General features: G+C 34.5%; 1 protein-coding gene across 7 annotated transcripts in view; it reads left to right on the plus strand.

Annotated features, from left to right (window-relative positions):
• The window catches only part of UBR2 (ubiquitin protein ligase E3 component n-recognin 2), a 129,675-nt gene that overhangs the window by 46,415 nt on the left and 61,054 nt on the right, over window positions 1–22,206 (plus strand). For 5 of the 7 annotated variants that reach the window (XM_025418801.3, XM_025418803.3, XM_025418807.3 and 2 more), the window contains 7 exons: window positions 5,787–5,917; window positions 8,715–8,853; window positions 12,468–12,530; window positions 16,399–16,519; window positions 18,817–18,924; window positions 19,263–19,351; window positions 20,484–20,582. In XM_025418801.3, coding sequence (XP_025274586.1) covers window positions 5,787–5,917; window positions 8,715–8,853; window positions 12,468–12,530; window positions 16,399–16,519; window positions 18,817–18,924; window positions 19,263–19,351; window positions 20,484–20,582 — 750 coding nt within the window. Of the gene's footprint in view, window positions 1–5,786; window positions 5,918–8,714; window positions 8,854–12,467; window positions 12,531–14,979; window positions 15,105–16,398; window positions 16,520–18,816; window positions 18,925–19,262; window positions 19,352–20,314; window positions 20,414–20,483; window positions 20,583–22,206 lie in introns of those variants that run through there. The other 2 variants (XM_025418802.3, XM_025418805.3) reach the window with 2 other exon arrangements.

Below are 22,206 nucleotides of genomic sequence, written 5' to 3' on the forward strand. Positions count from 1 at the left end.
CTGAAAACAAGTAATCAAATAAGTATCAGCCATAATGGCTATCAGTGGATGAATAGATAAATGAATTGTGGTATATAGATACAATGTAGTGTTACTCAGACATAAAAAGGAATGAAATACTGATACATGGAACAACTTGGATGGACCTATAAAGCATGCTAAGTAAAAGAAGCCAGACATAAAAGATCACATTTTGTATAATTCCATTTATATAAAATACCCAGAATAGGTAATAGTATGCAGAGCGCATACTAGTGATTGCTAAGGGCGGGGGGAAGGGAGAATGGGGAGAAACTGCTTAATAGTTAAGGGGTTTTACTTTAAAATAATAGAAATGTTTTGGAATTGTATAGAGGTAATAGTGATACAACATTATGAATGTACCAGATACCACCAAGTAGTTTATTTTAAAATGGTTTAGTTTATGTTTTGTGAATTTCACCTCAATAAATTATTTGAAAAGAAAAACCTTAGGACTTTGTTATCTTTTTATCTTCGTTTTAGAGTAGACTTAAGTAATTTTCTAAGAAAATTTGCTTGTAGTGATTCTGTTGACTTTATTCTTGTACATTAGTGGGGTAGCTATCAAAGAGAGCGTGCTTGAGTTAATTTCCTGAATTTTAGAAAGAGGTTAGCAAGATCACCTGCCTGAGTGAAATTATATGGTCCTACCTGGAGAGTGCATACTGCAGCAGCTTAACAGAAAACAAAACCTCCAGACTGCCATATAATTCCCGTTTAAGAACTCAGTTAAGAGAAATGAAGTCCTCAAGGATAAGAATGTAAGAGAAGCTATTTTTAAAATAGCACTATACTTAGCCTTCCCGGCCCCTACTCACTAAATTTGTACATATACCTAGGTTTTTTATATTTTATGATTGAAATGGAAGAAAGTTGTATAATATTTGCAATGTACTTTTTTTTAGAATTATTTTTATTGAATGTAATTTTTTTTGTTTTACATCTGTGCTGCATCTTAAGAAAAAGTTGAGAAAAACTTCATAATATAATTCTGTAGGGATAATGTTTAGCAGTTCCATAGGTCTTCTCAACTCTTGGCATTTAGGATGGAACTTTTTTTTTATTGTATAGGCCAGGAATCAGCAAACTGTGGCCCCCTAGGCCAGATCTTCAACTTGTTACTGGCACCACCATAAGCTAAAAATGGTTGTTTTTATATTTTTAAATACTTGGAAAAAAATCAATAGAATGGTATCTGTGGCATGTGAAAATGAAAGGAAATTCAAATTTTGGTGTCTATAAACAAAATTTTATTGTAACACAGCTATGCTTAGTTGTGTTACTGTCCAAAATTGCTTTTCTACTACAACAGCAAAATTGAATAGCTACAACAAAGACCCTATGTGGTCTACAAAAACTAAAAGACTTAGTATCTGACTCTTCACAGAAAGAGTTGGATGACCCCAGGTATTTACTCTCAGAAGCATTGTGTTTATTATACCTACTTCCCACTCACTAAATGGTAATAGCATCTCCCATCATTGTGACAACAGTAAGTACCCAGCCAATGTTTCCAAATCGGCCCTTTGGGCTGGAGTGTCCTCTTTCATAATCTTCATAGGAACTATAAGAAATTTTCTCTTAGGTCTCTGCCTTAGGAAATGTTACGTTTCTCTTGGTATGAGTCTGGTAACAAATTGTGTTTCCTTTTGTTGGAGCTTCTGGAAAACAGAGTCAAATGTTTAGAAACAGTGCCTGTCTTTAAAATAAACAGATATTATTTGATTTCACTTTATCTTCCTACCTTTATTCTGGTTTTGCCCACTTTGTACATCTATTTTTAATACTCATTATATTGGATATATTCTTAAGTTGCTATAAATCCATTTTGGAATGAAATTTAATTTAGTAACAAATGTACTGAATGAACAACCTCAGTGAAGACTTTTTTTTAATCTGAAATTTTCATTTAATGCTGTTTTCATCTCGAATGCAGATTTTTGATCATTAATAGCTAAGTATTATGCTAAGTACTATATTTTGTTTACTTCATTTAATTCTCAGAACAGCCTTATAAGGTAAATACTGCTATTATGAATATTTTGTAGCTGCAGAAGCTTGAGTTTTAGAGAGATTAAAAAACTTCCCAAAGTGTCCTCCTTGCCCATAGTGTCTTAATGGTCTAGTAATGGAACTCTTTAACAGTACATTGCACTAATTTTATTTTTTTCTCCAAATTTTCATCTAACATACAGTGTAATATTAGCTTCAAGTGTAGATTTTAGTGATTCATCACTTACATACAACACCCATTACTCATCACAAAAAGTTCACCCCTTAATCCCTGTCACCTACTTATCCCATCCCCTCACCCACTTCCCCTCCAGTAACCATCAGTTTGTTCTGCATTTAAGAGTCCATTTCTTGGTTTGCCACTTTTCCCCCTGTATTTCTTTGTTTCTTAAATGCCACAGATGAGGGCAGCCTGGGTGGCTCAGCAGTTTAGCACCACATTTGGCCCAGGACATGATCCTGGAGTCTTGGGATCAAATCCCATGTCGGGCTCCCTGCATGGAGCCTGCTTTTCCCTCTGCTTGTGTCTCTACCCTCTCTCTCTCTCTCTTCCCTCTCTCTCTCTGTTTCTCATGAATAAATAAAATCTTTAAAAAAAAATTCCACAGATGAGTGAAATCATATGGTATTTGTCTTTCTCTAACTTATTTCGCTTAGCATAATACTCTAGCTCCATTCACATTGTTGGAAACTGCAAGATTTCATTCTTTTTTTATGGCTGAATAATACTCCATGGTGTGTGTGTGTATATATACACATACATACACATCACATCTTCATTCATCAGTTAGCAGTCAGTAGACATTTGGGCTTTTTACATAATTTGGCCATTGTTGATGATGCTACTACATTGCACTGATTTTTAAAATAATTTTCAGCAGTGGAATTTTTTTAAATAAAATTACAATTTTAAAACCCCAGTAATAAAACAGATAAAAGTGGTATTTTTAAATTCCAGCATAATTAGCATACAGTGTTATATTAGATTCAAGTGTGCGATATACCGTTTCAATCCTTACTCACTGCTCATCAGGATAAGTATACTCTTAATCCACTTCACCTGTTTCAACCATCCCCCCCACCTCCCCTCTGGTGAACATCAGTTTGATTTCCTATATTTAAGTGTCTTTTTTTATCTCTCTTTTTCTTTGTTCATTTGTTTCTTAAATTCCACATATGAGTAAAATCATATGGTATTTACTTTCTCTGACTTATTTCACATAACAGTATACTCTGTAGACTCATACATATTGTTGCAAATTGCAAGATTTATTCTTTTTTTATGGCTGAGTTTTATTTCATTGTGTATATATGCCACAGCTTCTTTATCCATCTGTCAATGGATACTACAAGTGGCATTAATAAATTTATCTTTTATAAGTGGAAATGTGTATTAGTTACTTGCTAGACAGTCAACTTATAAGTGAGGTTTTGATGTCATTAGTTTCTAGTAATAAACTAGTTGGGCAGTATGGAGAAAGTCCTTATTTGCATATGACAATGGTTAAAATAGTGTAATACAATATATGCTTACATAAATTCAAACAGAAGTGTATCACATAAAAAACTAGTTATCCATAATTCCTACCGCCTTCTAACATAAACACATAACTTTTTAGTAATATGCCGTATATTATTCTAATTTGAAAGAAGAGTAACATGCGGTTGACTGACAAAGGTTTGCAGTCTATAAATGTAATCAAAACTACAATTATTAATCATAATTGATAATATAATATAGGATGAGATGATCATTTATTTGCAAATTCTGACACTATCATAAGAGCACTTTGAGAAATCTTTCTTAGCATTTAGTTTACCATTGTACATATGAGTAGACTTGCACAGCCTAGCATCCTTTCACTGCAGAAATAATTTTTTAAAAGATTTTATTTATCCATGAGAGAGAGAGAGAGAAATAGAGAAGAAATAATTTTTTTTAAGAGAGTACACATGTGAGCCAGTGAGGGGAGTGCAGGGAAGAGAGTGAGAATCTTAAGCAGACTCCACAGTGAGCATGGAGCCTGATGGGTGGGGAGGATGCAATCTCATGACCCTGAGATCATGACCTGAGCTGAAATCAAGAGTCAGATACTTAACTGACTATGCCACCCAGGGGTCCCCAGAAATAATTATTTCTAGTCAGTGACCATTTTTCAAGAAGTTAGTATGTGTACAAAGACAGCAGAAGAATCTGTATTCCTAGCCCTGCCCCAAACTAGGCCAATGTAGGCCAATAGCAAAATTACTAGTTGGTGATCCCCCAATATGTAATATTACACATTTTGGGGTGTATTTTTACATTACCATTTTAAAATAGATAATTTTATATTTTTAAACTGATGTGTAATTCAAACAGGAATTTTATAGAACAGAGTTTGAACACTACTGGCTTGAATTCTTAAGAATTGGCAGTTGTTTCTGTTTCAGGACCTGTTTCATTCTTATAAGTTCTGCTTATTGTAATTCTGTCATTTTCTAAATGTCTTGTATCATGGGACATAATTGTGAAAAGTGAATGTATAGCTAGATAATATCACCAAGGAAACTGAGTTTTGATTCTGATTTCTATTTTGTTGTAGCATGAGGTTCATATTAGATTCTTGTTTGAGAAATGAGTGTAATACTATCTAGCCATTAAGCTAAATAGTATGTTTAGATTTAAGATAAAGCATTAAGGTTAAAATTATATAATATCTTTTGTTTAAAAGGTGTAATAAACTTTGTGTATATATATATATATTTTTTTTTTTTAAGATTTTATTTATTTATTCATGAGAGACACAGAGAGAGAGAGGCAGAGACACAGGCAGAGGGAGAAGCAGGTTCCATGCAGGGAGCCCGACGTGGGACTAGATCCCGGAACTCTAGAATCACACCCTGAGATGAAGGCGGCGCTCAACTGCTGAGCCACCCAGGCATCCCAACTTAGCGTATATTTATAGTAATACTTTTTCACGTTAACCTAGATTTTTTGTGACTTACTCCCTGTTAAGTGTAAGGTACAAAGTTCCCTATTCCAAACATACACGACATGCCCTGAGTGATTCTTATGGCATTAAGGGGCAGCTTTCTGACCTTGCTGGTTTCTCCTTTTTAAAGTCCTCTAAATCAGGCTCTCCTTTATACCTATAAAACTAAATATTGCTTGTTTGTCCTTAGATAACATTCCTTTGTTTATTCTGGAAATTGGGGATTAGTAGGCTAGGAAGCCATAAAAATGGTTTGATGTTAGGTGTTAATGATCTTGGAATGCCAGTCTAAAATTTTAGATTTATGGGATGCCTGGGTGGCTCAGCGGTTTGGCGCCTGCCTTTGGCCCAAGGCTTGATCCTGGAGACCCGGGATCAGGTCCCACATTGAGCTCCCTGCATGGAATCTGCTTCTCTCTCTGCCTGTGCCTTTGCCTCTCTCTATATATCTCTCATGAATAAATGAATAAAATCTTTTTAAAAATTTAAAAATATATAAAAATTTTAAATTTATTCATTAGGCATTGGGGTGCCATTGAATCTTTTCAGTTGATTCACTAATTGGGATCATTTTGAACAAAATGTTTTAGGAATCTTGATTTGGTAGGATATAATGTACAAGATTAAAATAAAGACAAGCCAAAAAAAAAAAAAAAAGACAAGCCAAAGCTGGAAGATCAGTAAGCTGTTTACAGTAGTATCTTGAGGGGTAGAGGCAGAACAAGAAAGAGAATTCATGTGCATTTAAGATGGTTGCAATTTCTTTTTCTGTTCTTTCAGGATCCTCTTGTCCATTTATCAGAGGATGTGATAGCGAGAACCTACAACATTTTTGCTATTATGTTTCGATATGCAGTGGAGATACTAACCTGGGAAAAAGAAAGTGAATTGCCAGCAGATTTAGAGATAGTGTAAGTACAATCCATTTATTACACAAATCCTTGTGCTCGTATTTGCTCAAACTCTGTTTTAACCATTTTGGTCCTAATTCTTCAAATTAAGTTTAATACAGCTAGGATAGGACTTACCTTTTCTATCTTTTTAAATAGTTTTCAAGAATACTTATTTTATAGTTTTTAAATATGTGTGATAAACTTAGTACAGGTTTCTCTCTATTCATTGGTTAGTTTATTTAAGCCCTGTCTTTTAGGCACAGGCAGTTTTCTGTTCTTTGTGTGATAAACCTGGTAACTCACATTTTTACTATTTGCATTGAGATTATTGAGGACATGGCAAACTTGTAACCAAAGAACCGTGTTAAGGGTGTTAAGGGCCTTAACGTTGTTAAGGGCTCACTTTTCCATGTCATGTGCTTGCCTCAAGCAACCTTCTCTTTTACTTTTAAGTCTAACCAAGTTTGTTGGAATCCTGTTCATACTTAAAGTTGATTACACGTATTACACATTGAAGTGAGGGTCTGAGGAAAATCAGTGGTTTCTTTTTTGCTTTTTCATGAGTACTCTAGATAATTAGGCATGGGTAAATATTTTTTAATAAAGTGAGGTGTTAACTATACTCTTTTGGAAATGTTGAAATAGTGCCTTATAAATTTATCTGCACGTACAGGCAGGTGTACATTGTAGGTATTGCAGGTTGGTTTCTAGACAACTGTAGTAAAGCAAGTTAAATGAATTTTTTGGTTTCCCAGTACACACAAACGTTATGTTTACAATCACACTGTAGTCTAATAACATTGTATATAAAAAACAAAGTACATACCTTAACTTAAAAATATTTTATTTCGGGATGCCTGGGTGGCTCAGTGGTTAAGTGCCCTCCTTTGGCCCAGGATCGAGTCCCATATCAGGCTCCCTGCATGGAACCTGCTTCTCCCTCTGCCTGGGTCTCTGCCTCTCTCTCTCTCTATCTCTCATGAATAAGTAAATAAAATCTTTAAAAATATGTATGTATTTTATTGCTAGAAGATGCTAACCATCACCTGATATTTCAGTGAGTCATTATCTTTTTGCTGGTGGAGGGTCCTGCCTGGATGTTGTTGGCTGCTGATTGATCAGGGTGGTAGTGGCTGAGGATTGGGGTGGCTATGGCAGTTTCTTAAAATAAGACAACAGTAAAGTTTGCCACATCAGTTGATTCTTCCTTTCACTTGAACACTTAGAGACCACTATAGAGTTATTAATTGGCCTACTTTCAGTATTGTGTCTCAGGGAATTTGGAGGCCCAGGGAAAGGGAGAGAGACAGGAAACAGTTGGTCAGTGGAGCAGTCAGAACATATACAACATTTACACCTAAGTTTGCAATCTTAAATGGATGTGGTTCCTGGTGTTCCAAAACAATTATGAGAATAACATCAAAGATCATTGATCACGGATCATCAAATATAATTATGAAAAAGTTAGAAGTATTGCAAGAATTACCAAAATGTGATGCAGAGACATGACATGAGCAAATACTGTTGGAAAGATGGCATTGAAGAGGCATCCTCAACTCAGGGTAGCCACAACCTTCAATTTGTTAAAAAAAAAAAAAAAAAAACAACCCACAGTATTTATAAAGTGCCTATAGATGTGCCTATACTTCAAGTTGGGAACCATTGATCAAAAATCCAAATATAGACCCTAGAGAATAGAAGAGTTTTATTTTTATCTTTTTGTTCCGTTCCACTATAGGTTCAAGGCCACCATTATAGAAGGGAAAGGAATGTAACTTGCTTCTCTTGTACTCTTTTCCTATCTAGTAAATGGCATTCCATCTGCCCAGAAACTTAAATCATTTATACTCATTTAGATTTCAAGTCCACGTGGTTCTCCATCAAATTATTCTACTTCTGTTCCTCTCCATTACTGTTATCCTAGTCCAAATTAATTGATTTCATCATTGACAATCTGGCCTCCTTAACTAAATTGCCCTATCTACTCTTGCCCCTTACAATTCATTCTCCACACCATAACAAACTGAATTTTAAGGCAAATCTGACTGTATCTCCTATTTTAAATCATTGAATGCCCGTAGGATGGTAAAATCAAAAGTCTTTAAGATGTCTGCCTCTCTCTAGACCTTTTTCCCTGCGTACCAGTTCCCAGTTACTTAGCTTTGCCACCTCAGGGACTTCCTCTAGCCCAGGGTTGATCAGCTATTGGGTCCAGACTAATTCCTTGTTATAGGGACTGTCCAGTAGGTTGTACAATATTGTTTGTTTGTATTTATTTATATTTTAGTAATCTCTAATGTAAAAGCCAATGTGAGACTCGAGCTCATGACCCCGAGATCAAGAGTCATGTGCTTTTCCAAATGAGCTAGCCCCAGTGGATTGTAGAATATTTACCCGCATCCCTGGCACTTACCCATTAGATGCCAGTGGCACTCCCACCAAAAAATGTTTCTAGACATTGCCAAATGGTCATCTATGGGAGACAGAGGAGAATTGCCTCCAGTTGAGAACCATTGATAGCCAATTCTGACTTTGAGTCTCAGATTACTTCTCTGGCAGTTCTTCTCTGAAGTCCCAGACCTGTTTTACCCTGTTGCAGCATTGTATTCTTCTTGATACAAGCCAGTTCATTTAGAATTATATGTCTAGTATATATCTTCCCCATCAGATGGTAGTGTTATAGAGCATGGAGATCACAGATATATGCCCAGTACCTAGCACATTCCCTAGAACTAGAATCAAGTATGCTCTTACTTCAGCCTGGAGCTAGAGAATATGCAATTAGAAAATACATAATTAATGTTTTATCCTACAGAGAGAAGAGTGATACCTACTATTGCATGCTGTTTAATGATGAGGTGCATACTTATGAACAAGTTATTTATACCCTTCAGAAAGCTGTTAACTGTACACAAAAAGAAGCCATTGGCTTTGCAACTACAGTAGATCGAGATGTAAGTGATTTCATTATATTGATGTCACATAATAAATTTGAACCTTTTATTACAGGTAAGTTATTCTGGGAAAACTGAATAGGTTTTGTTTTTGTTTTTTTTTTCACTTGCATATTGATCCAAATACATTTTGGAACGTAATGTAAGCTGTTGTCAGATAGAAAGTTTAGCAGGAAATGTAGATACAGTTGCTCTCATTCTACTCAATGATTAGAAATATTCATGGAAAGAACTCAAATACAGAAGCTAACCTTACACATAAAGGAGCTAGAGAAAAAACAGCAAATAGATCCTACACCCAGGAGAAGAAGAGAGTTAATAAAGATTCGAGCAGAACTCAACGAAATCGAGACCAGAAGAACTGTGGAACAGATCAACAGAACCAGGAGTTGGTTCTTTGAAAGAATTAATAAGATAGATAAACCATTAGCCATCCTTATTAAAAAGAAGAGAGAGAAGACTCAAATTAATAAAATCATGAATGAGAAAGGAGAGATCACTACCAACACCAAGGAAATACAAACGATTTTAAAAACATATTATGAACAGCTATACGCCAATAAATTAGGCAGTCTAGAAGAAATGGACACATTCCTGGAAAGCCACAAACTACCAAAACTGGAACAGGAAGAAATAGAAAACCTTAACAGGCCAATAACCAGGGAGGAAATTGAAGCAGTCATCAAAAACCTCCCAAGACACAAGAGTCCAGGGCCAGATGGCTTCCCAGGAGAATTTTATCAAACGTTTAAAGAAGAAACCATACCTATTCTCCTAAAGCTGTTTAGAAAGATAGAAAGAGATGGAGTACTTCCAAATCCGTTCTATGAGGCCAGCATCACCTTAATTCCAAAACCAGACAAAGACCCCACCAAAAAGGAGAATTACAGACCAATATCCCTGATGAACATGGATGCAAAAATTCTCAACAAGATACTGGCCAATAGGATCCAACAGTACATTAAGAAAATTATTCACCATGACCAAGTAGGATTTATCCCCGGGACACAAGACTGGTTCAACACCCGTAAAACAATCAGTGTGATTCATCATATCAGCAAGAGAAAAACCAAGAACCATATGATCCTCTCATTAGATGCAGAGAAAGCATTTGACAAAATACAGCATCCATTTCTGATCAAAACTCTTCAGAGTGTAGGGATAGGGGGAACATTCCTCAACATCTTAAAAGCCATCTACGAAAAGCCCACAGCAAATATCATTCTCAATGGGGAAGCACTGGGAGCCTTTCCCCTAAGATCAGGAACAAGACAGGGATGTCCACTCTAACTACTGCTATTCAACATAGTACTGGAAGTCCTAGCCTCAGCAGTCAGACAACAAAAAGACATTAAAGGCATTCAAATTGGCAAAGAAGATGTCAAACTCTCCCTCTTTGCCGATGACATGATACTCTACATAGAAAACCCAAAAGTCTCCACCCCAAGATTGCTAGAACTCATACAGCAATTCGGTAGCATGGCAGGATACAAAATCAATGCCCAGAAATCAGTGGTATTTCTATACACTAACAATGAGACTGAAGAAAGAGAAATTAAGGAGTCAATCCCATTTACAATTGCACCCAAAAGCATAAGATACCTAGGAATAAACCTCACCAAAGAGGTAAAGGATCTATACCCTAAAAACTATAGAACACTTCTGAAAGAAATTGAGGAAGACACAAAGAGACGGAAAAATATTCCATGCTCATGGATTGGCAGAATTAATATTGTTAAAATGTCAATGTTACCCAGGGCAATATACACGTTTAATGCAATCCCTATCAAAATACCATGGACTTTCTTCAGAGAGTTAGAACAAATTATTTTAAGATTTGTGTGGAATCAGAAAAGACCCCGAATAGCCAGGGGAATTTTAAAAAAGAAAACCGTATCTGGGGGCATCACAATGCCAGATTTCAGGTTGTACTACAAAGCTGTGGTCATCAAGACAGTGTGGTACTGGCACAAAAATAGACACACAGATCAATGGAACAGAATAGAGAACCCAGAAGTGGACCCTGAACTTTATGGTCAACTAATATTCGATAAAGGAGGAAAGACTATCCATTGGAAGAAAGACAGTCTCTTCAATAAATGGTGCTGGGAAAATTGGACATCCACATGCAGAAGAATGAAACTAGACCACTCTCTTTCACCATACACAAAGATAAACTCAAAATGGATGAAAGATCTAAATGTGAGACAAGATTCTATCAAAATCCTACAGGAGAACACAGGCAACCCTTTTTGAACTTGGCCACAGTAACTTCTTGCAAGATACATCCACGAAGGCAAAAGAAACAAAAGCAAAAATGAACTATTGGGACTTCATCAAGATAAGAAGCTTTTGCACAGCAAAGGATACAGTCAACAAAACTAAAAGACCACCTACAGAATGGGAGAAGATATTTGCAAATGACATATCAGATAAAGGGCTAGTTTCCAAGATCTATAAAGAACTTATTAAACTCAACAGCAAAGAAACAAACAATCCAATCATGAAATGGGCAAAAGACATGAACAGAAATCTCACAGAGGAAGACATAGACGTGGCAAACATGCATATGAGAAAACGCTCTGCATCACTTGCCATCAGGGAAATACAAATCAAAACCACAATGAGATACCACCTCACACCAGTGAGAATGGGGCAAATTAACAAGGCAGGAAACAACAAATGTTGGAGAGGATGCGGAGAAAAGGGAACCCTCTTACACTGTTGGTGGGAATGTGAACTGGTGCAGCCACTCTGGAAAACTGTGTGGAGGTTCCTCAAAGAGTTCAAAATAGACCTGCCCTACGACCCAGCAGTTGCACTGTTGGGGATTTACCCCAAAGATACAGATGCAATGAAACGCCGGGACACCTGCACCCCGATGTTTATAGCAGCAATGGCCACAATAGCCAAACTGTGGAAGGAGCCTTGGTGTCCATCGAAAGATGAGTGGATAAAGAAGATGTGGTTTATGTATACAATGGAATATTACTCAGCTATTAGAGATGACAAATACCCACCATTTGCTTCAACGTGGATGGAACTGGAGGGTATTATGCTGAGTGAAGTAAGTCAGTCGGAGAAGGACAAACATATGTTCTCATTCATGTGGGGAATATAAATAATAGTGAAAGGGAATATAAGGGAAGGGAGAAGAAATGTGTGGGAAATATCAGAAAGGGAGACATAATGTAAAGACTGCTAACTCTGGGAAACGAACTAGGGGTGGTAGAAGGGGAGGAGGGCGGGGGGTGGGAGTGATTGGGTGACGGGCACTGGGGGTTATTCTGTATGTTGGTAAATTGAACACCAATAAAAAAATAAATAAATAAGAAATATTCAGTTATGAAGGTAGAAATTATAGCAACCTAGAAGAATAAATGTTATGTTGTTATGTTGTCTAAGGAAATATACTTATTAATGGCTTAAAAATGTTAGGATGATTTTGAAGGAAAATATTTTATTTTTTATCATTTAATAGAATGAATGTTTTAAATATTAAAATTGACCAGAGTTGTTATATGCTCAGATGTTTATTTGTTTACTGGGTGAAAAGTTATTAATACTGAATATAATATTTTTACATGTTAATTTAAAATATCTTCATTTACCAGGGACGTAGGTCTGTTCGATATGGAGATTTCCAGTATTGTGAACAAGCAAAATCAGTAATTGTGGTAAGTAATTTAAAAACAAGCCTAAATTATTATTTTTTTATTAGTTTGAAACTAGTTGCATATTTTGGCAGTTATGAACAGATTTTTTCTGCCTTCATGAATGTTAAGCCAATATCAACAAAAATCATGTTTAATAATACGTTTCTTAAATATTACATTATTGCTCTATTTAGTTTGTTCAAGCTGTGTAAGATTAATATAGAAAATGAATGTTTCCATGAGATACAGATTTTCTGCTTTCCTGTTTCTCTATCAGAGACATCTTAGAAGGTGTTTAATTTTTGTTTTGTTTTTGATAGGGTATCATGTTACTTTTTAGGAATTAAACTGGCCTTTGGCACCATAATTAGAATTCAAGGGAAGTTATTTCTTGGTAACTTATAGCAAAGGTATGCTGCATATACTAATAGTATTTAGTGTATTATTTCTCTAAAAGAAAACTATCCCTCACATTTATATTTATTTTACAAAGTAAGAATTATTATAAATTATTCTATGTAAATGCACTTTATGTAAATGTGCTTTTTGTTAAATATTTTAAATATGCAGATAAAAATAGAGATAACAGCAAATGCCCATATGTTCACATTATATGTTTTCTTCATACTTCTTTTACATAATAAAATAGTATAGAAGAAACTGTATTATTCCTCCTTTATCCTATTCTCTTTTCTCCTATCCTAGAGATAACTACTTTTACTAATTCTTTTGTTCATTCTTGTGCGTGCCTTTATGTTTCCATTTATTAAATCTGTCAACATTATATATATGGATTTGGAGGCCTCTAAACCTTAACCAGATCCATACTGGATATATTATACTGCAACTTTTCATTTCACTGTTGGTACCAGGTTTATGTGTGTTGATGCATGTACCTGTGAAGTATTCCATTGATAACTTTACCAAAATTTTTCCGTTCTCCTGCTGATGGACAATTAGGATAATAATATTTTTTTTGTCTTGCTGTGGACATTGTTTTGTCTCCTTGTTGCATAGATGCAAAAGTTTCTTTAGGGTATATACCAAGAAATGAAATTTATGAGTTGTCAGGATATGAGCATTTTCATCTTTACTAGATTTTGCTGAGTTAGTCTCCAAAATGGTGCCATTAATGTATACATGCCCACTAGTGGTGTATAGAGTTCCCATTCGTCAAAACTGTATGTTGTCAGATTTTTAAATTTTTGCCCGTTTCATGTGTTTAAATGGCATCTCATCAATTAAATTTGCATTGTCTTAATTTTGAGTATCTTATTCATATTTATTTATGTTTTCTGTGAATTTCCTATTCATACCCTTTACCGATTTTGGGGGGTTTTCTTTTTCTTACTCTTGTTAGTGGTTCTTTATGTAAACTGAATTGTAGTCTTTTGTTGCAAATATCGTTTCCCAAAATATCTTTTTTTATGATTTGTATATTTTATGTCTTATTTAAAAAATTATTTCTTTATATCTGGACATACTCAATAATGCACCAGAAACTATACTGTAGTTGAGTAAAAGAATATTTCCAGTTTTAGGAAATGCAGACTGAAGTATTAAGGAATTAGGAGGAATGATGCATGGTGCATATAACTTACCCTCAGTGCTATTTTTAAGTGCATGTATATGTATCTGTGTGGAGAGAGAAAAATAAGTTGGAATGATAAAGCAGTTGGGATAAAAGATTTGCAATAGATGAATCTGAGTAAAGGAGTATTTTTTTCTTATATTGGTTGCTTTATAACTTCTTATGTTTAGTATCATTTCAATTTTTCGTTTTTTTTAAAAAGAGTAATTTATAATCTTTTGTGGCATTTATGTATTCATAAAATAGAAAAGGAAGTCCAGAAATAGATACAAGTTAGAAGGAAAAAATAGAAAATTATAGGTATATTCTAAGGGAGGAGGAGAGCTTCTTAACCAATACTAGAACCCCAGGAGTTAAAAAAGAAATGTATTTTTTGGCTACATAAAAAGTTAGCATAGCAAAATATTCCATAAAAAAAGCCCAGAGACAAATAGTAGATTTAGCAAAATTATTTCTAACATAGAAATGGACATTTAATATTTACGATAAACAGAATCCTCATAGATTATCAAGTAGGGAACAAACAACTAAATAGAAAAATGGACATAGGATATGGAAAGGCAATCATCAGGAAAAAACCTAGGAATCAGGAAAAATCTACATGGTCAGTGTACATAAAGACTCACTCATTAGTAATCGGTAAAATGATAGGGAGATTTCATACTCATCAGGATGGAGAAATTAAAGTGATGAAATACCTTACTGGCAGTGATGCAGAAAATAGGAATACTTGTATAAAACTAAATTGCTACAGCATTTGGGGAAATAATTTAGTAGCATCTATTATTAAAGTTATACCTTTCCTAAGAATATATCCCATAGAAATGTAAGCACTAGCAAGTGTGTGTACAAAGATGTTCAGTGCTGCTTTTTTTGTAGTCACAGAAGACGAAAACAAAGGGAATATGAGTGCCCTTCTCTAGAGGATGTTTGAATAAATCCACACCACAGAATATTATGAGTCATTAACCCAAAAAAATCGGTTAACGCAAAGATGCACAAGAGTATGTATAGTATCCCATTTTTGTAAATGAAATAAAAATCTTTATAAATGTATACATATATAATATATATAGAGAGAAAATATGCAAAGATGTACTGTGTTAATGTGGGTTATGGGAATGGGATGAAGTTGGGGGTAAAAAGATGATCCAAACAAAAAATGAGAAGGGGGAATAAAAATTAAAAATTGTGAAAGACTTAAGTAGACATTTCTTCAAAGAAGGTATATAAATTACCAATAAGCACATGAAAACATGCTCAATGTTACTAATTATTAGGAAAATGCAAATAAAAACCATGATGAGATACCACCTGATACCCACTTGGATGGCTATTATAAACAAAGGAAAACCATAACAGCATCACAAGTGTTGGCAAGGATATGGAGAAATTGCAACCCTTGTGCATACTGCTGGTGGGAATGTAAAATGGTACAGCCACTATGGAAAACTGTAATGTAGTTCCTCTAAAAATTAAGAAGAATTACCATATGATCCAACAGTTTTTCTTGTGGCTATATAAATGCACAAAAGAATTGAAAATGGTCTCAGAGATATTTGTATACCTATATTCATAGCAGCATTATTCATAATAGACAAAAGACAGGAGCAACTCAAATGTTTATTGATGGGTGAATGGATAAATTAAAAATATATGTACATACAATAGAATATCATTCAGCCTTAAAAAGGAAGAAAATTTTAATGCATGCTACAGCGTAGATGAACCTTGAGGACATATGCTAAGAGAAATAAGCCAGTTACCAAAAAAAAAAAAAAAGGATAAATGGGTATAGAGCTTGAGTTTTATAAGATGAAAAGAGTTCTGGAGATTGGTCACACTACAGTGTGGATGTACTTAACACTCCTGAACTGTACACTTAAAAATGATTACATTGAAAATTATAGTTTATTATACAAAGGGTTTTTTTTTGAGTATTGATTACATTTCTGTGCAGTGAAGCATATTACTTAAATAAATGTTTGATTGCACTTAAGAAGTTAAAGACCTAAAACAAATGCAAGCATTTAAATAATTTCTAGTTGGTAGGGCAGATTTTCAAATATAGGACCAAAGATTCAAGTTACTCGTAAGCTATACCTTACCTTTTTTGTAAGATTCTTTCTAGCAAATTAGGATCTGAGTAAGGCAAACCAAGTGGTATTTTTCTTATACATGAAAAAAAAAATTATCCTGTAATGAAGAGAGTGTAGTTACATTAGGTAAAAATATTAGCTTTTTTCTATAAGATAGCCTTTTTAAGATTGTTTTTTCATTCTGCCATTTCTTTTTAAGAGAAATACCAGTAGACAGACAAAGCCACTCAAAGTTCAAGTTATGCATTCGTCTATTGTCGCACATCAGAATTTTGGTTTGAAACTTTTATCTTGGCTGGGAAATGTTATTGGATATTCAGGTAGGTCCAAAAAACTATTTTGGAAACAATATCAGGTGAAATAATTTCTTACTTTAATTTCACATTTTAAAATACCATCTCACAATATCTTTATTGTACAGACAAACCCATGTTTTCTAAAATTTTGATCCACAGGATTATTTTTTTAAAGATTTTATTTATTTATTCATGAAAGAGGCAGAGACATAGGCAGAGGGAGAGGCCGGCTCCCCACGAGGAGCCCAGTGCGGGACTCAATACCAGGACCCTAGGATCGCAACCTGAGCCAAAGTGACTGAGCTACCCAGGTGCCCTGATCCACAAGATTTTTTATATGCATACAAAGGATTCTGTGTTCAAATAAATGCAGGAAATATTAGATGGAACAATGGCAAATGACTTTAATATGCTAATGAAATATAAATCTCACAGACTTAAATTTAAAAAAAAAAAAAAAACAGCATTCTGGGGGCCCTGGGTGGCTCAGTTGGTTAAGCATCTGCCTTTGGCTCAGGTCATGATCCCGGGTCCTGGAATCAAGCCCTGCATCAGGTTCCCTCCTCAGTGGAGAGCCTGCTTCTCCCTTTCCCTTGCCCTCCACCACTCATGCTTGCTCTGTCTCTCTAGTGCTCTCTTTTCTTTTTTTCTGAAATGAATGAAATCTTTAAAAAAATAAAATGAAAATAAAACAGCATTCCGTGGAACTCTGTTCCACTGAGCAAGCTGGAAAATACTACTGTATTTTCCAGCTTGCTAAATGATTAGCAGTTTTAAAGATACAACACTAATGTTGATACCTTTGTTTTGACTCCTCCAACTTTTGGTTACCAATAATTTGTAACTCTAAACTTGCAAATTTGAAGTTCTGGATTTGTATTTGGTATTTATGTCTTTCCATATTCCACAAATTAGACAATCTTTTTAATGTGGTAACAGAACAAAGAATCACATGGCTAATGCCAGAAATACAAGTGTGGTGTATAAAATATAACACTACAGAGAAAATTAGGAATAGATTAAGCTATCTGTCATACTTTCTTTAGAAAGCAAGAGAGGTGGCTTGGATAAATGACATTCTGGTGTTTATTATAAAGAGAACTTCTAAAATATTTATATTAAGAGAGCATTGCCACATTGTGAACGGACAATTGAAAAAAATGTGGAGTTTTGGAAATTTAGGAGACTGTTTGCTTGCTTTTTAAATGTCTCTCCAATTATTTTTCTTACCCTCCTATCTTCTTAGTTTTAGTGTTTTCCATTGGATATATCTTGTGCACCAAGTTCTCTTCTACAGTAGTAATGAATAGTATCCTGGAAGCAATTTTCTGCCAAAAATATTTTTGAGACATTTATCACTAATTATTTAAAGACCTTGTCTTGGGATGCCTGGGTGGCTTAGCGGTTGAGCGTCTGCCTTTGGCTCATGGTATGATCCCGGAGTCCCGGGATTGAGTCCCGCACTCAATGAGTCTTTGCATGGAGCCTGCTTCTCCTTCCTCTTCCTATGTCTCTGCCTCTCTCTCTGTGTCTCTCATTAATGAATAAATAAAATCTTAAAAAAAAAAAAAAACCTTGTCTCTTAATTAATACTTAGATAAGTATTTCTCTTTAGCCTTGTAAACAATTCCTGTTTGGTGGCTTTTATAGTTTTAAAATTGCTCTATTTTTGTCTGATTATTTTGCGTGCTTATAAAAGACTAAAAAGAGTGATTTTAGTTTTAATGTATGAAACAAAAAGGTATTAAAGTTTTGGTTATGCTAATGCGTTTGTTAATATTTGAAGAACATTTTTTATGTTCAGCATTTAGAAGATGTAGGAATTTGTCTTCCAGGACATTTCACATAGTAGCCACACAGAGGTTTACAGGGAACGTTTGCTAAACAAGTGGGAACATTTTGCATAACACTGATAAATGGACTGGTCTATATTATAGTATAGAGGCCATGCGTTCTTTTTTTTTAATGGTAGCACAGTTATTATGCCTGCCTTCAGTTATCATGGGATGTAACAATTTTATTATAATGTGGTTTATTTAGCATATGTACTTAAATTCTTTATAACATAAGAGGTCATTGCCTTTCTGATAGGCTTATATTTTGGTATTCTGGAATAAGTGTTAGTATATAATGCAAGATTTAGAATTTTTCTTTTTGTGAAAATGTTAATAAAATAGTTAATATGTTTACTTTTTCTGAGTAAATTTGACCATTAGTGAACATGTAAAACTATAGATTTGTTGGAACATTTCTATTAAAATGTCATTTTATTTTAATACTTGAAGTTCCTATTTCATGACTACTTTTCTTCCTGTTTTAAGATGGGCTTCGCCGAATTTTATGTCAAGTTGGTTTACAAGAAGGGCCAGATGGCGAAAACTCTTCTCTAGTGGATAGATTGATGCTTAATGATTCCAAATTGTGGAAAGGTAATCTTTTAACCACTTTTAGGTAATTGGAAAAGGCATTTTTTCCCCCCATTTGGAGAGGTATTTAATAAATATAGTTTTTACAATTAGCACATTAGTCTTACTCTTCGGAAAAAACAAAAACAGATTTTAGAGTCCGTAACTCAAATTAAATAAACTTCTTTTTTTGTTGTTGTTAGAAAACTTTTTTTAGAAAAACTGAATTTTTAAGAAGCAGATTGCAATTGTAGAGTTCTGCTCTTGAGACTTAAAATACAATTGAGAGTATAAAAACTTTGGAAATGTAATTTTTGGCTTGTTGATACATCCTTATTTTACATCTGCTCTGTTTGTAAAAGGTGCTAGGAGTGTGTATCATCAGTTGTTTATGAGCAGTCTACTTATGGATTTGAAATATAAGAAGTTGTTTGCTATTCGATTTGCAAAGGTAGGTAGTCTCTCAGTTTTATATTTTTTAACAAAATAGGTTATATTCAGAATAAATATAATCCATTATTATATCCAGGCTTTATAATATTAGCAACTAATAGTATTATGTCACTGTATTGATTTTAAATTCTAAGAAACTTCAGTAGATGATCTTTTTATCTTTTATCAATAAAGTAAAATTCCAGCAGTAAGACTTTTCTTTTCGTCACCTGCCATAATAATACAGATATCCAGCTGTGAAATCTATATAATATGAAATGATAAATGAAGAATTTAAACCTGTGCCATTGTGAATTATGGTATTATTCCCATTAAAATGTATATAAGGAAAAGATAGTCTTAGCTGAAGTGACATGTATGTATGGATGTGATTTAAGAATCTTGAAATCTTGGTTGTTGATATTGTTGAATTATGTTCTTTTCTCCCTTCTTGTAATATGTGCTTATTTTTTTTATTCACCTGAACTAGAAGTTCTTAATTAGGAAGCATATAAGGATCATATGGGGGACTCTTTCAAAAAATATATAAAATATATATATATTTGTGTCCCGTTCTCAATGAAGCAGATGCACCAAACATCAGGTGATTCTGATATACACCTATAAGAAATAAAAGTCCGGTTTCATCAGAGACCATGTAAAGCTGCTGTGGTTTAGCCCTATAAGAACATCCCAGGATTAAAAAAAATAAAAAAAAAAAAAAAAAAAAAAAAAAAAAAAAAAGAACATCCCAGGATTTTAGAAGCTGTTACTCCTATTTGAGCTCAGAAATTGCCATGGTGCTCAAGAAGGTTGTATAGCAAATCAATATTCATACAAAATTTAATTGGTAGAAGTCATTTCAGTTACCATTCTCATAGCAGTGTTATGTTGTTGACTCCTCCAGCACTGACTTTTCATTATGATCCTTAAAACATTTGGTCATTGTGGATTAGAGGTGAATCTCCCCCTTGTTGTTTAGAATTACCAGCAGTTGCAGAGAGATTTTATGGAGGATGATCACGAGCGAGCAGTGTCCGTGACTGCTCTGTCTGTCCAGTTCTTCACCGCACCTACTCTGGTGAGTAGTGCTTGCCTTTTCTTTGTAACTGATAGCTGGCACTCCTTGCCTTTTTTTGCCTTCTTAATAGAACTATGAGCGTTTGCAGAGTGATTATGTGACAGATGACCACGACAGAGAGTTTTCAATCGCAGACCTCTCGGTTCAGATATTCACGGTCCCTTCACTTGTAAGTACTAAAAGACTTAGAAGAATTTCTTGTTTGTCATTGACAAAAATTAAAGTCTTAAAATAATAGAAAATGAAGATCTATATATTCCTGAATAGAATAATATTTTATTAACGGGTGTTGGGACTTGAGACACTTTTGACCATGCTAGAACATAGCCTTCAGTATGTAATCTAGAGACAAAAAAGTCATTTAAACTTAATCTGTATGTTCTAATACTACTTCCCTGAGGTTTTGAACTGGTGAGTTAAAAATTAAGCTGATTGGTTTAACAAATTTATCCATTAGAAACAGCATATTATATAGAATCTCACATTTTAGGAAGCTGCCCGCCCCCACCACCTACCCAATAAGGGAGAGGGTAGCTAAGGCAATAGAATCACAATGATTATGGATCATCTTGTACTAAGTTTTACTAGTTCCTCAGGGAGACATCACTATATTTTTGTGCTATTCAGTAATTAAAATGCATATTTAATTTATTTAACAAAAATGTATTGAGCATCTATGATTTATTGGGCACAATTCTAAGCTTTGGGAATACAATGGTGAACAAAAACAAAAAAAAGATGCAGTCCTTGCCCTCATGGAACTTAAAATAATGAGAAAGACTCATAGAACTGGTTCATTAAAATTATAATGAAAACAAGAATTTGGTTGTTTTGAGAGAGAATAGAGAGAGCTGATCTTTTCCCAAAGTGCAGATAGAAATTCTGTAGGGAAGGCACCTTTATGTGGGCATATGAAGGAAATTTCATTTAAAGGGACCAGCACTTGAGAAGTGCTGAAATAAAGTTCCTATCCAGGAAACAAAGCCAGCACAGTTGAAGATCCTTGAACATGGAATAAAATGAGACCAGAAATGAAGGCGGGTGCCAAATTGTACAAATTTAAGAGTATTCTGAGGTTATTTTCCTACAAGGTACATTTTCCAGTTTATTTGTTCATTTGTTTTTAACGAGTATTTTTCCCCAGATTACCTTTATGTTCAAAGATATATTCTAGTATAGTAGAAGCTGTCTTTATCCACACTGAGGTATTATAGGCCAAGTGAAGGATTTTGATTTTTATCTGAAGAGGATGGGAAAACATTGAGTTTTAAGTGTCATTTACATCATCATGTTTGTGATTTTTAAAAGATCATGCTTTTTTTTTTTTTTAAAGACTTTATTTATTCATTCATGAGAGACACAGAGAGAGGCAGAGACACAGGCAGAGGTAGAAGCAGGCTTCACTCAGGGAGCCCAATGTGGGACTCCATCCTGGGACTCCAGGATCACTCCCTGGGCCGAAGGCAAGCACTAAACTGCTGAGCTACCCAGACATCCCAAGATCATGCTGTTTGTAATTTGGAGAACAAATTGACAGGGGGCAAAAATGAGTGTGAAGAACCTAATTAGCTGATGCAATGATCCCTACAAGACATAAATTTTTTCAGAAAAGAATGAAAGAGACTATACTGGCCAATTTAATTGAGTTCTCTGTTACTTCATACCAAAACCCAATAAAGCAATTTACAAAAAAATACCATCTGATCTTTCTCACAGGTGAGCTTGCACAAATCAAATCAAGTAATATAGAAAAAGGGTAATAGGGGATCCCTGGGTGGCTCAGCGGTCTAGTG

The sequence above is a fragment of the Canis lupus genome, chromosome 12 (assembly GCF_003254725.2).
Source record: "Canis lupus dingo isolate Sandy chromosome 12, ASM325472v2, whole genome shotgun sequence".
Classification (NCBI taxonomy): Eukaryota; Metazoa; Chordata; class Mammalia; order Carnivora; family Canidae; genus Canis; species Canis lupus.